At 41.3% G+C, this 15,611-nt stretch overlaps 1 protein-coding gene across 8 annotated transcripts in view; it reads right to left on the reverse strand.

Moving 5' to 3' along the window:
- Positions 1-15,611, reverse strand: part of sipa1l3 (signal-induced proliferation-associated 1 like 3) — a 276,754-nt gene that overhangs the window by 60,686 nt on the left and 200,457 nt on the right. For 7 of the 8 annotated variants that reach the window (XM_048522386.2, XM_048522383.2, XM_048522385.2 and 4 more), the window contains 2 exons: positions 13,779-14,236; positions 4,991-5,200 (listed from right to left, as the gene is read on the reverse strand). In XM_048522386.2, the coding sequence (XP_048378343.1) occupies positions 4,991-5,200; positions 13,779-14,236 (668 nt within the window). The remainder of the gene's footprint in view (positions 1-4,990; positions 5,201-13,778; positions 14,237-15,611) is intronic. The other variant, XM_048522389.2, reaches the window with a different exon arrangement.

Consider the following 15,611-nt stretch of genomic DNA (forward strand, 5'->3'; position numbering starts at 1 on the left):
CATCAATTTGAAGCTCTCAAACTGTTGGTTAAAGCTTTTTGAACAGCCCAAACAACTGTTTGAATGCAGCACTAAATTCAAATGGTCTTGCCGAGTTTGTTTTCTCTGCTTGAGAGATACACACGTCAATCTCAGGTAAAAATGAGATCTGTTGGAAATGGGAAGGGAACGTCCACATTTGGACCTTGTCTGGCAGTTCTAAAATCCCTGTTTCAAAAATCCCAAAGTCTTTACATTTTGATCACTGCCCTGAACTGGACCAGCAACAGTTCTGTGTCTTTCTTTGTAGCTTTAACCCAATGTACCCTTATCAAGTAGCAGCAGGAGTCACTTGCTGCTAAATCAATGGCGCTGGCTTTCCTATGAACATAAAATCCCTACGGTGTGGAAACAGGCCATTCAGTCCAGCAAGTCCACACTGCCCGCTTTGAACAGCACCTCACCCAGCCCCATTCCCCTGCATTTCCCACGTCTAACCCACCTAAGCCAAACATCCCCGGACATTTTGAGGCTATTTAGCATGCCGACCCTGCACATCTTTGGAGTGTGGGAGGAAAGCACAGCATCCAGAGGACACCAGGGAGAATGTGCAAACGCCACACAGACAGTTGCTTGGGGTAGAGTCGAACCCGGGTCCCTGGCGCTGTGAGGCAGCAGAGCTAGCCACTGAGTCTCTCTGCCACCTGTGCTGATTTTCAAACAACAAAAATATTTCAGGCAATTTAACCCCCCTAGATTCACCAGGAGTCCTAGGATTTTCATTGTTCTTTTGGGGTTAAACTGGATTTTATTTATTGAAACCAAACAAATCGTTCAGCAGTCAATGTGGCAGTAAGCATATTGGACACTAGATAAAATGCAGACTGGCGCTCGGATATTAATGTGCAGAGCTTTTAGGACGCTGGTTGTATTAAGACAGAATGGGAAACTCATGATTTTATCAATAATAAAAACACTGAAATTATCTGATTAGGCTGCACGCAGCCTATTCAGTTTCCAGGTCAGGTACAGAGATTGAAGTGATGTGAACTTATTATTAGAGTAAGGAATAGACTGTCAGGTTGCAATCTGGTCAATCATTATGCAGCAATTTCCTTTAGGCAATCTCCGTCTGGTACATTTGATCTGAACTAGGGGGTCAGTCGTCTACTTTTCACAGAAACCTACAAGACTAGTCTTGTAAAATATCCTGTAGATATTAGAAATTTATAACTATGTGCCTTTATGGTTTCAACTTCCTTTCCAATAGGCTCATACTCACCATTTGGGTCAAAAATCGATACCAAGCTTACTAGATGCAAAAATTACTTTCAAACATAGAAGTAGCATATTATACTTCCATGTCAAAAGCGTTGAGAGTATGGAAGTCAGAAGTGAGAATACAAATTATTCCAGCAGTTGCAGAATTTTTAAAATTTAGGCTTTTCTTTGCACTATTAAGAGCAGAGAAATTTACTGCTTGTGTCCTAGCCAATATGTATCCCTCAATTCACATAATTAAAACAGGATTAACCTGCCAAATAAAAACCAAAAGAACTGTGGATGCTGTACATCAGGAACAAAAACAAAGTTGCTGGAAAAGCCCAGCAGGTCAGGCAGCATCCGTGGAGGAGAAAACAGAGTTAATGTTTCGGGTCCGGTGACTCTTCCCCTCAGAACTGTTCTGAGGAAGGGTCACCGGACCTGAAACGTTAACCCTGTTTTCTCCCCCACGGATGCTGCCAAACCTGCTGGGCTTTTCCAGCAACTTTGTTTTTGTTCAGGATTAATGTGCCACTTGTCTCAGTTGATTATAGGACTTGGAATTTCACACAACAGCAGCTAAACTGCTACAGTTCTTACTTGCTTGGCACCCTAAGGTCAAGGAATGCGGGTTTTCGTTTCTTTGTACTTTATTATCTGGTCTTTAACATAGAAAGGAATTAAGATCAAGAGCAGACCATTTGATCCCTCAAAACTACTGTGCCATTCAATATATTCAAGGCTAATCTGACTGAAACCTTGTTACTGATTCCAAATACCATTTCGCTTCTTTAAATTTATCTACCTCCACCTTTAAAAGTATTTACTGACCCAGTCTCCACCACTCACTCAAAATTCAAAAGACTCATGACACTCAAAAACATTTCTTCTCAGATCCCTCTTGAATAGAAGATCTGTTATTTTTAATCTGTGCCCTCTCATTTTACTGGCTTCTAACAGGACTGTAGTAGTTCACTGAAGGTAGCTTACCACCTTAAAAGCAATTGAGGACAGACAATAAAGTGTGGCCCAGCTGACAACAACCACATCCCAAGAACAGAATTTGAAAAACCTGGCCTTCCCCCCCCCACCCATATCACCCCACCCTAACTTCTACCCAACACACACACTCATCTTTTGGCAGGGACGGAAGGTGATTCTGCTTATGGTCTTATGAGCTGAAAGGAGCCAAGGCATTAGAACTGCTGCAGTGAAGAAAATAAATCAACACCAATCTGATTTAACAAGCTCAGTGAATTTCCAGAATGTAGCAAATAAGCGGGAGTGCATCATCAACTTGGGGGGAGGGGGAAAAATGACACAGCCTCACAGGGCTCCGGATATGGGGGCAGGAAACAGTGACGGTGAAATGAATTGACCCAAGAAGAAAAATAATTCTGTCAATCAAGTTAGCACTCTCTCTCACTATTAGCCATAACAAGCTGTTCATGGTGGGTTACCTGACTAATCCCAATAGAATTGACAAAAAAAAGCTTTTCTTCTTTTCCCTATCCTTGCCTTATCACAAGTGCAAAATAGTGGCTATAATAGGAGTGCAATCATTACAACAGCCCTAACCAATGTGGGTTTCATGAGCTGAGTGACCTTCTTGTTCCATGTTTTCAGAGAAAACCCCATCCTCAAACTCCTGAATGGGGTCAGAGAAAAAATGAACTTTAATCTGGTTTATAAAAAGGCTTCCAAGGGTGGAGTGGTTTGCATGTCCAAATCTGAATATTAAAATGGGAAAAAAAACACACAATCTAGTCACCAGAAGGCAGCAGTAAACCCCTCCATCCTGCTGAAAAACCCTCCTGAAAGCATGGAAGAGTGAGGCGGCAGAGGCATAAATGCTGACTCAAACAGCTTCCTGCTCAAAAAAATGCCAAACAACAACAAAAAGTAGTCCTCTGAACTATCAAAGATTAATGAAGTATTGTTTCGCTCAAATCAACTAATGTAGATGAAACACTAATGCCCAAATTGTTGAATAGATTGGAATAGACAGGAATAAGTAAAGTCAAATAATGGTGTTTATAGGATGACGACATTGGAGTTGAAAAGCTTCGAGCTTGAAACAGGAAGGAACGTCCAAGGGAGCAAGAAATTTGAAAGTTCTGGGTCCCAGGAAAGGACTGAATAAAGCAGGAGACTGCAATGATTCTGGTTTTCAACAGTGATGACAGAGGTGGTAGAAAAAGCATGCAAGATGGTCCTCAGGAGGAACATGTGCAGACAAACAATAACAGTAAGTACTCACATGGGAGCGGAGATCTTGAATATCACCAATAAGAGAGAGCTGCTTTTCATCCTGCTCCCATCAGGACAAACACAAGAATGCCGAATTTCAAACAACAATAATTTACGCTCCAGGGGAAACGGGCTCTGATTGGAATCAATTTGCCAACCAATCTCTGCTACTGACAACAGCAAGGAAACAAAGCTCCAAGTCTTCAGGTAATTCATAAAAGCACGAGTGCCTGAATATTCCTTTAAGAGTGGATGCTTGTTTATGAATGCATGACATCTCTATCAAGCATAAATGCTTTTACTATGCCAAAACTTAACCAGAGTTGATATTCCAACCAACCAACACCTTTTTCTCCTGTAGTCGGCTTGTATGCCATTTGGCACCTTCATGTTTGTCTGACAGCTGTAGGATGAGAAGCTCCAGCAACGTCTTTTCAGCAATAAACAGCACTAAAACAGAGAACTGACAAAAGGGCCCAGTGAAGAGACAGTTGAAAGTTAGAGGGTTGGCCCATCAGATAACCTCACATTATTCAGAAATCAGACAGATTTTTAAAAGTAACTTTCCTCCATATCTAAGTAGTATCAAGACTTAGTGGGGTTTTAATAATACAGGTCAAAATTATGGAAGTGTTTAAGCAGAACTATGATTTGGGAAATAGTTTTAGGAATGGAATAAAAGACGGGAGCATTCCACTCAAGACTAGAAAGGACAACGAGAAAAATGTCAATTAACTAATGCTGACAGATGAAGACTGGAACTACTGTTTGGAATTGAACTTCTAAGAGACACAAGTTTCAAAAGTAATGGTGTGGAGAATTTAAAGACAACAGTTTCCATTTGGCTCAGTGCATGTGCAAAATTAAAAAAAACAAACAGAAAATGGCACTGCATGTGCAGCAAGAGCTTTGTCTTAAAAAGGGCAACCCAAAATTATGAGTTTTCACCATATGAACAATTAAGTTTTCAAAACTGATTATTTCATCTGGAACTCAAAACAGATTTGAAAGTATTGACAGTGGCGAGGCCGGGTACACCTATAGGCTAAACAACTGATATTTGCTGCCCATCCTTCCTAAGGGAGGTTCTCTGATTTGGCGCCATGAAAGGAGGAGACAGAGAAATGGGGGAGGGAAATAAGCTCAGAGACCAAGCAAGCATTGGCAAGGGTAGGGTCAAACAGGTCAGCGATGGTACCAAAAGTTTTGAAGAGAGACAGAATGCACCATTTCAGTTATGAGCGGATGCATATAGCATTAATTCAATGAGAAGGAAGCTACAGGAAATGCCAGGCAGGAGAACGAAGAACAATGTATCAATAGGGTGAGATGAAGAGGCGTGAGATGAGGTTTGTGTGAAGCAGAAACACCAGCACAGAGTGACTGGACTTGTTCATGTATCATTGTTTAAAACAGCGAAATGCAGAATCAAAGTCGTCTGAGGCTGTACTCATTTTCAGAAACCTGAGCTCCAATCTGCTCATGGTAAGACTCCTACGTTTTTGCTTCTGTGAATCCAGATGATCGGCACGGGGTAGCGGTTGGTTTTTTCCACCCAGTTGGGCACATATTCTTCACATTCTGATAGGAGTAGAAAGATTTGGGGGCAGAGGCCGAGAGCTGGGCATGCACTGCCGGTGGCTTAGATACTTCCGGAGGTGGGGTCTTGTAAACATGAGGGACCTGTCCTGGTCTGCAATTTAGTGTGCTGGAAAAAAAAATTAAAAATAAAAGTGAGCAAAGTTTTTAAAACCAACGTGCTTCTCTGTGCAATTTCTATGCTCTCCTTCCATCAAATTGTCCCTCTTGAAATTTGTGGCTTATTGAGGAAATGACACAGATGCCAGGAGCTCTTATACATGGTCAAAGTTGCATTCTTCACACGTGTACAAAGGCATAATCTGAAGGCATTTCCCCAGTGCCAATCTTAACCACTGAGTCAACTCACCAGTCACACTTTACACGCACCCCATTTTCCTTTTCATCTTGTTTAGTTGGTACCAGACTTGCCCAGATCAAACCTGCACTTTCAAACTTCACTCCAAGGCTTGAGCACATGAACCGAGCTGCATTAACTTGCTTGTACACTACCCAGGAGCAGTGCTATGACAGGGATGCCCTTTGGGTGAGGATGTTAAATTGAGGCCATCTCTTGTTTGTTTAACAGATATTAAAGATCTTGGAACACAAGTCAAAGTGCAGATTGATCCCTTTACACCTTGGTCAATATTCTTCCCTTGAACAAAGATAGATTGATTATGCACTGCATCCCATTGCTACTTTCAGTATCTTTCTGTGCACTTAATGGACAATGCACTTATAACAATTCATTACATACAAAGCAACTCTTTTGACCTTAACACATCATGAAGTCAAGTTTAATTTTAAAAAAATTAAAGACTTTAGCAAGTTCCTTCATGATTGCTGGGTCAAAACCCTGGAATTCCATCCTTAATGGCACTGTAGGCCAACCTGCAGCAGAAGGTCCAAAAAGGCAGGTCACCTTCTCTTGGGCATCTAGGGATGGGCAATAAATGCTGGCCAGCCAGTGATGCCCGCATCCCACAAATACATTAAAAAACTTCATCATATGACAAAAGTTGTAGGCACAAAGATTTATGACATAAGAATGGAATCCAATCACGATGATATACATTACACATGGCGACTAGATGCACTTGCTGCCTTGGCAGAGGCTGAGGCACCACAGAGAGAGAGTTATTTGATATCATGCGGACAGACAGAGACAGAGACGCAAAGGAGAGCGTGAGAACAGTCTGGATTGGATTCAGGCCCAGTTCAAACCTGAGCATGGACTACACGCCTTGTCCAAGGGAATATCAATGATTATAATTGCAGAAAGTAGCTTAAGATTTTGTTTTGTAATGGATCTTAGTGTTTATAGCAGTTTTAATTCATGCAACATAATTTGATTCTGTTTCTACTGCTCAAAGATTCATTTTTTAAAATCTTTAACCCCAAGAAGAATATGGTCTATATGTCTATCGTTCCAAAAGGACAAATACAGGCTTCACTTCATAGAGGTGCACAATGTCACTCATTGTGAAATCCCATTACAGGGCTACTGAGATACTATTACAGAAAAATGAGTGACATTATTAACAGACAAAAGCTCAAGGACATTCTTTTGTCTAGTACTAATTGTTCATTTTAAAAGGGTTAATGCCTCAAAAACAAATGAAAATTATTAGAGAAAATAATTAATCATTTGTCTACAACAAAGACCAATTTCTAAGCTTATAATGGTTATACATTAGTTATAGTGATCACTACTTTTTGGAACAGAACCAGTGTGCCTAGTTTCTCTTAGCTAATTTTAAGCACCAGTGAAGGATTGCACTGACAGGTCACAGAATTCTAGAGAAACTATTGCCCATTCTTCCTCCTTATACAATTTCCTTATTAGTAATGAATATTTTGGAAATCATGAGCTGATAAATATATTAAGTGGCAGGAAATATGGACTTTGTATTAAGGCAAGGCCAAGGCTGTTTGATTTATACAGTTTGTACTTATCCATCACACGTGTCACTGAAGAAAGATTAAATGGAAGACTTACATTGAAGGCACTGGTTACTGTAGTCAGTGTACAGCATTCCCTAACAGTCAGGTCTTAGCGTTGGTAAGTTACTGATTCATTTACTTAGCACTGGTTTCAGCACTGTACAAAGAATAGAAATTCAATAGAACAGAGAGAGACATCTAGCTGTGGCTAAAGTATGGATAAGGCTAACAGGAATTGTTTAGTTTGTGAGTTAAAAGCATCAGTGTAACTGTACTGTTGCAATACTGAAACCCATTAAACTAAATGTGTTCCTTGCCCAGTTAATAAAACCTGTCTGTGTTCAAGATCTTACGTCTGCTGTTAATCAGGAAATTCTGCCATTAGCCTGGTAGCCAATGCAAATCATTCATATTGATAAGGTTTTATTCTAATAAATTGTGCTGCTGGCTCCCTTGTAAATTGGTAATGCTGACAGCTGAGCCCAATTTCACATTGAACCTTGGCCAAAGTAGAAGATTTTCTTTGAAATGCACCATGGTCAGCATTTGCAATTTGGACATCTGCCATTTCCTACACTGTCTAATAAAGAACATACAAAGACTAATTTCTTTCCTATGTCAACAAAGCCAGTCTCCTTCACCCAGGAAAGATGTTTCAGTGGAGTTTTAATTGGTTACTTGCCCCACAGCAAAAAAGATCAAAATCATCTTTTTAATGGAAGAAGCTGAATGGGACAGGGTAGGGTTTGGAAAGAGGGTAAATGTGGGCTAAGGGAGAGGAGGAGGGAAGAGGAAGAGAGAAAAAGGGAAAAGTCTCACATTCATAAAGCACTTTGTGCAATTTAAGGATTTCCCAAAGTGCTCAATAGCCATTAAATGCATTTTATAAGCATAGTCACTGTTGCAATGTGTGCAGACCGAGCTCCCACAGACAAGAAGGCGATAACGATCAGATTTGGTTTGAAGTAATTCTGGTTTACAGATTAAGTGGGCTGGACGTCTCTACTGTTCCCTGGAATAGTGCCCTGCCTAGTGTCCAGTTGAGAGTTGAGTCAGGATCGCGGGTACAATGTTTCGCCAAAATAATGGCAGTAATGCTGTATGAGTGCCAGCACATGTGCGAGCCTGTAGCATGGGACCCAACACTACAATGTTATGACAGAGGTGAATGCACTGACCCACTCAGACACAACCTCATCAGCCATCGTCTAGGTTCCACAGTTCACACAAAGAGCTCTAATTCTTTGACGTAAACAACGTTGTCTTATAACACAACTTTGTAATTCCTGAAATGTGGTCAAAGACAAAAGGAACTGGAACTACAAATGAAAAAGTTTGATCAAGGTTTAATTTCATCCCGCACCCCCCATCCCATTAAAAAGAACTTTCACAGCCAAAGGAACAGTGCCAAGCATTGATGCTGTGCCCGGGTGGATTACCCCTTGTGTAAGAAATTTTCTTCAACAACGGTTGGCCACAGTTCTAAAGCCTTCCCACAGCCTGTGATCGTATGGATAACAAACAGACTCTGTAACCACGCACGTTTCAGAATTGTTCATTTCTTATGAGCCAGTTATTGGAAAAACTGATTTTGTAAAATATTTTAAGTGAAAAAGGACTAGTAAAAGCTCCTTTCATTTTGGTTTAGTTTTTCAAACTCCAACTAATACTCTACATGTTGACACAATCTTCGAGTGCTATCACAGTTTCTTTGACGTTTTCAGTGTTGTCAGAAGAGGACATCTGTGCAACATGATTCAACAGCTGACAGATTGTTGTTAAATCACAATGAAATGTAAAGGTACTGCAAATCTTATAACTGATAATGGATTATTATTTTCATTTTTTTGCCATTAGCCTTAAACTCCCGGAAGTTTTGAAGTTAGTTTGGGCAATCTTCATTTCATTTGAAAGTACAGACTGGAGCTTAAAGCTGCTGTCAAATACATTAAAAAAGCGTTCAGCACACTTGGTATTAAAGAACAAGGGAGGTCTTTTCAATTGATCTCTTATGACAGTTCATGCAGAAACACCAAAGCAGATTAATACTTTGAAGATTTCAGAATTTCTTCCATCTTAAAAACCCTTTGCACTCTGAAATACCCTGAAGCATTCCAGTTTTGTGTGTTAAGACCCAATGTACTATTCACTAGAGCATAAATCAACTGGAATTAACACATTAACTTCTCCCTTTCTGCCAACACTGCAGGGTAATTTGTACAGCAGCTTTAACATTGATTTGAAGTGGTTTCAGCTTCATAATAAATTCACTAGAGTGGTGTACTTTGGGCTTTAAAACCAGAGGTGATTCAAATGAAATGGAACTGTTCCCCTCTGTCAGGCTATGTCGCAAATCCCAAATTCAAAGCAGATTTCAAAGGTAACCGCAGGATCAAAGTCAAGCGAAAACAACATTGCTACAGCTGTGTAACTGCAGCACATTTATGCGATTCCAGAGAGACAGTTTGCACTTCTTTAATATCTTCAACCTGGAAATCAGTCAGTCTATGGGGTAATTCATCAGGACAAGATCTAGATAGTGTTCCTCCCCAATTCCTTCCATGGAATTCCTGGATAAAGTTTCAGCATCAACAAAATAACCTGAAGGCATTCAACATATAACAATGGAACACTGGAACTGTTCATTCATTAGCAGTGGTGAAAGCATCAATCCTTTAAAAGAATTTGGCTCAAAATAAACTGTGGCTATTTCTTAACACATTAGTATTTTAACATTGTTCTTTGGGGCCAGTTTTTCATCACTATTTTAATGTTCAGTGTGTTGTCAACATCTGGGGTGCATTCCAAGAGGGTGTTGTCATCACATATTAGGTACTGCCTACATCCCAGACAAGCCCTCCCTTTCAGCCCTGTGGTGGCAAGGGGAGGGCAGGGGTGTGAAAGTAGATTAGGTGGAAGGAGGGAATTCTGGTCTCTCAGTGACAGGATCAAGAACAGAAAAGGATAGAAATTACGCCAGTAACTCAGTGGAGAGGAGTGGAGCAGGTGAGATGAATGCGTAGCGCTAGCATCTGTGAGCACTGCAGACATTCAAGAGGCTATGGCCACAGCTCAGTGACATGGTGGCTCAGTGCTTAGCACTGTTGCCTCACAGCACCAGGGACCTGGGTTCAATTCCACCCTCGGGTGACTGTCTGTGTGGAGTTTGCACATTCTCCCCGTGTCTGCATGGGTTTCCTCTGGGTGCTCCGGTTTCCTCCCACAATCCGAAGATGTGCAGGTTAGGGTGGCTTGGCCATGCTAAACTGCCCATAGTGTTCAGGGATGTGTAGATTAGGTGGGTTATAGGGGGATGGGTCTGGGTGAGATGCTCTTAGGGTCAGTGTGGACTTGTTGGGCTGAAGGGCCTGTTTCCACACTGTAGGGATTCTATGATTCAATAGCGCTGAGTTTCAGAGCCCAAGCCTGGGGCTCTGCGCCATTTTGTACTGGGGACCTGGGAGGGCCAGGTGTCACTGGGGAAGCCTGGAACTTCATTTTCCCCACACTCAGATTAATAGTAACAATGACACAGAAATACTGCAACCTCAAAACAAGACAAAAGCAGCACACCACCATTTCATCCAAAAAGTACAAACTTCTTCCTCATTTTTTACAGTCGAAAGGGAGTCCTAATATTATCGGTCACACCTCAACGAGGTAGATAACAGGCCCTGCTCATTCCTGGAGTCACAGAAGTTAAAAAAAATTGATCAAAATACACAAAGACCCCAGTTTACTTGTGGATAGACCCAGGCTAACAAAGAGACAGGGGGACTATGCTTCTATACTTGAACAAAGTAGTAGATTTTCATTGCCAATAAAAATTATTTGTAACACAGGTAAAGACTATGAGGTGGAGACTACATTCTTTAAGGCAGAGGAAGATTAACTCTTGTTAGGGAAGGGAGCTGAATTTTATTGTGGGTAGATCAGAATGCGGAATTCAAACAAACAAATCACCGTGATGTTATTTAATTGCAGAGCAGGCTTAAGGGGCCAATTGGTCTATTTCCATTTGCATCTTCATGTCAATTTATATACTTCAGATGTTGTCCTGATAGAAGGATGCCTCTCAAGAAACCAGAAATGTCCACAGAATTACAATAATCTCTTTTTAACAAATATAATGTTTCTTTAGCGTACCAACTCATCACAAATTTGCCAGTTCTCAGTTTAGAATGTTTAGCACTCACATGCATCGTATAGTATTTTATACATTACGTGCCCAAAGAAAGCAATGCCCACAGGGACCCAACTCTGGCTCTAACATTTAAGTGAAAACACAGCAAAGTAATTTCAATAGAAACTGAGAACTTTAGGAACATCACCACAACATTTTAAGTGAAGACTCACCTAGTCAATTAGGATTTATAACTAGTGTCTAAAATATAGGGAGAATGAAAGTGCTGCTGGCAATATTACTTTGTCCTGCGTCCTCTTAGGCAGTCCCCCAGGATGAAGAATGGCTTGAAATTCAAATCAGAGTTGAAACAAGGTGGCTCATAAGTTCCACACGAAATCATAATTCTGCCACATGCTGGACAAGTTGCTCCTGAATAGTCAGCTATTTGGGATGTTGGGAAATGTGCACATTCTCCCGGATGCCTGAACTTTGAGAGATTGTGTCAGAAACAGGCAGAGGCAATGTGCTCCATGTATTCCACAGCAACTGTTTCCACGTTGGTCAGTCATAATTCAACAGCTGTCGTCAGTCAGTGGAGTTGTTAACCTCCTCACAGATGTTTTGACGTGATCCTTAAGGCAGTTCCACTGACACCCAGCCATGACCAAGCTGCTGAGAACAACAGCTCTTTTTCAATTCTGGTATCAGACACGAGATCGAGACACCCTCCCCAGGCGAAGCTGACTTTGCGTTTAGTCTCCCTATGCTGGACATGTCAGCTTGGTACAGCCTGGTGTTGTTGGACTGCTTTATTTGCAAATAGATTGAGGATAACAGCACAGGAGTTTCAATACAATGTCTCAAAATATTTTGTTCTCATTTCTCAAGCACAACCTGTGGCAATCTAGTCTAACAAGGTGATGATCAAACAATCTGAATTGCCTTTTTCCATACTAGTTAATAATCTAAAGACCAACATTCAACTTCCTTGCAGGCAAGGATCTGAAACAAACTTAATGTGTTGCAGCACACCATTATTTCTAGGGCGAGGTTAACATCTATCTCTCAACCAATACCTGGTCATGTCTAATTGTCTTACTGAGATTGCTAAAATCAAGAGGACCATTGATAAGTTGAATGACAAGGATATTTTCCCTAAGGTGGGAAAGTTCAAAACTAAGTTGCATATTTTTAAGCTGAGAGGAGAAAGATTTAAGAATGACACGAGGGGCATTTTTTTTTAAGCACAGACCAGCTCATGTAATAGATGAACCGCCAGAGGAAGTGGTGGATGCAAGTACAGTTACAAGATTTAAAAGACATTTGGACAAGTTCATGAACAGGAAAGGTTTGGATGGGTATGGGTCAAGTGCAAGCAGGTGGGACTAGTTTAGTTTGGGAATATGATTAGCATGGACTAACTGTATCAGTGAAGGGTCTGTTTCCATTCTGTCTGCCTCTTGTTGTTTGGAAATGCTTTGGGACAACTTGAAGTCACAAAATACATTATATAAATGCAAGGCAGCCTTATAAATGGATATTTATAAATAATTACTGACTAAATTGGCAAAGTTTCAGTAGAGAAGTTATAACAAACAAAATATACCTTCAAGGCAAGTTCTGAAGAGAAAAAATGTTGGCCTTACCTGGAATGTTTACATGAAAGAACAAATAAAAAAAAAGTACTCTGTGATGCATTCATCCTAACATCTGCTGATACCAAGATAAACATTATTGGAATAAAACTATTTCATGGCCTCAACCCATTCAGATCCATGGCACTCATTTTGTACTTTTATATCTGTGGTCCAAACAATAGTTTATAGAGTCACACGATGATAACTGAAGTACTGCAAACAGTCCACATGGGTGCTCACAGTTTTTAATTAAATTGCTATGATATTCCACTATCAAGTATTCTCCACAAAACATGTACTGGGCAAATCACTGATTTCCCCTCCCTCCCCACATCACAAGATAGAAATACTGCTGCTCACATTCTCAAGCTTTAAGTACATGCAGCTATCTGACTGCCACAGTCACCAAAAAGGGAAACACGTTTAAAGTAAACACGCTCAGTACGACATCAGAATGCATAAAGACCTCAGCAGGGTAGCACCCTTCGAACAGCTACAATTTTAGAAACTGTATTTACGGGGCTGTAATCTTGCCATTGCTCTCAGCTGACTTTTAGGATTAATGATAGCTTCTAACTTCCTTATCCTCTCTAAGAAAGCTCATGCAGGCCCATGCCTTCCACAGGGCATGGAACAATGTTCTCAGTTAGCACCCAGGATGTCCTTATGCCTTCTCGCACCCGCTAAATATTTAGTAACCATTCCTCACTCTGTAGTGAATGTACAAACACAGGCTATTTTAATGTGAAAGAGATCACAGGCATGCTTCATTTTAATCTGTGCTTGACATCTACATGTGAGGGACAATTAGAAAGCAATCAAAATTCCTCAGATCAAGGCCAAGTGCAGCACCTTTGAGCGAGCAGGAGACTCGGCACAGACTGAGACCTGACCTCTGAACCATCTCCACAGCCTCCAGGCAGTATTTTCATGCAGTCTCCAGCATTTGACACCTTTCTTACTTCTGAACATTGGGTTATATAGAAGGCACACTTTACCTCAGATGCATGTTTTCATTATTGTTCATGCTGAAGCTGGTGCTGCTGTTGTTAGAAGGACCACAGATTTTCATTCTGTATCCTTTATTTTGGCCATTGGTGCTGAGTGTTGGTGAGGAGTCCCTCCTCCTCTCTAAGTGAGGCGGTGTCCGGTCGAATACCCGGCTGTTGTACTCCTGCAGTCCACAGTAGGTGGCTGAGCTCTGCATTGGTTTCTGGGGTTTCTCTCTCTGCGGTGCTGGTCTTGCAGATTTAGTTGTTGCTGTGCCTGAAGCAAATGAACTAGATGCATGAAGGGTGGTGTCAATGCCGCTGTCACTGGATGCTCCTTTCGCAGAGGTCTCAAGGTCAACCTCCATGTGCTCCATGTTGTCAGACCATCTTTCATCGCTATGGCTGCTGGAGGCATTGCTAGACAGGGTATTGCTACTTGACTGGCTGGAGTAGTGAGCATCACCCTGTTAAACAGTAGACAAAATTAGAATCACAACTGCAGGCAGTGCACAGCCCTTTGAAAACACTCAACAGACACAGAGAATTATTCCAGGCAAGGGTCAAGGCAAATGTAGTTCCAGGGAAAACTGAGAAAATGCAAACCCAAAATTAGGTCAGACTCCAATCAATTTGTTTAATATACTGCACAGAATGGAACAAAAACAGTAAGGTAGTGCTTGGTTTGAGTTAATACGATTTCAGCTAACCAGTTATAAAAGGTATTACAATTAGCTTCCATATCTAGCAATATTACACAATTCCAAATGCTGACCACTATCAGTTATTGGTGAAAAACAGAATTACTGGAGATCCTCCAAAGCCCAAAAGAGCCTTCCACACCACTATATTCACCAAGTGGAGACAGCGGAATAGTGGTAATGTCATTGGGATAGTATTCTAGAGACCCAAATTGGCTTGAATTTTGCCATGGTAGATAGTGAAATTTTAATTCAATAAAGAAAATCTGGAATTAAAAGCTAGTCTAAGGGTGACCATTAATGACTGCTGATTGTGAACTAGATGGAATTTTCACAATGTTCTTTTGGGAACAAAACCTGTTCTTCACTAAGATAACAAGGTGTAGAGCTGGATGAACACAGCAGGCCAAGCAGCAGAGGAGCAGGAAAGCTGACATTTCGGATCTAGACCCCTCTGAAGGGTCTCAGATTCTCCAGCATCTGCAGATCCTACTACTATCTCTGTTCTTAACTAATCTGGCCTACGTGTGACTCCAGACCTAAAGTAATGTGATGAATTCTTAACTGCCACCTGACTCTCAAGGCCATTTCAATGTTAAGGATAACTAAGGAGATGCAAAGTCAGCCTTGCAACAAGGCCAACATCCCAACAAGAATAATCAAACAAAGGGTACCTAACCTTTCCCTCACTGTCACTAGGTCAAAATCCTGGAATTCCTTCCCTAATGGCATTTTTGGGTCAACCCAATGCAGGCAGTCTGCAACAGTTCAAGAAGGCAGCTCACCACCACCTTCTCAAGGGCAACTAGGGATGTACAATAAATGCTGGCCAGCCAGTGACTCCCACATCCCACAAATGAAGTTTTTAAAAAAAGCCTGGTTGAAACAAAGGTTGGAAAGTCAACGTTGATCTTTTGGATGCAGGTTAGGGTGGTTTGGCCGTGGGAAATTGCCCATAGTGTTCAGGGATGTATAGTATAGTTGAGTTAGAAGGGGATGGGCTTGGGTGGATGCTCTGAGGGTCAGTGTGGACCTGTTGGGCCAAAAGGGAGTCTATGAAAGATACTTGGTTCAACAGTTCATCTGAAAGAAGGTCTCTTCTGACAGTGCAGACTCCCTCAGTAATGCACTGGGTGTCAAC

This window comes from Stegostoma tigrinum, chromosome 39 (assembly GCF_030684315.1).
Source record: "Stegostoma tigrinum isolate sSteTig4 chromosome 39, sSteTig4.hap1, whole genome shotgun sequence".
Lineage (NCBI taxonomy): Eukaryota > Metazoa > Chordata > Chondrichthyes > Orectolobiformes > Stegostomatidae > Stegostoma > Stegostoma tigrinum.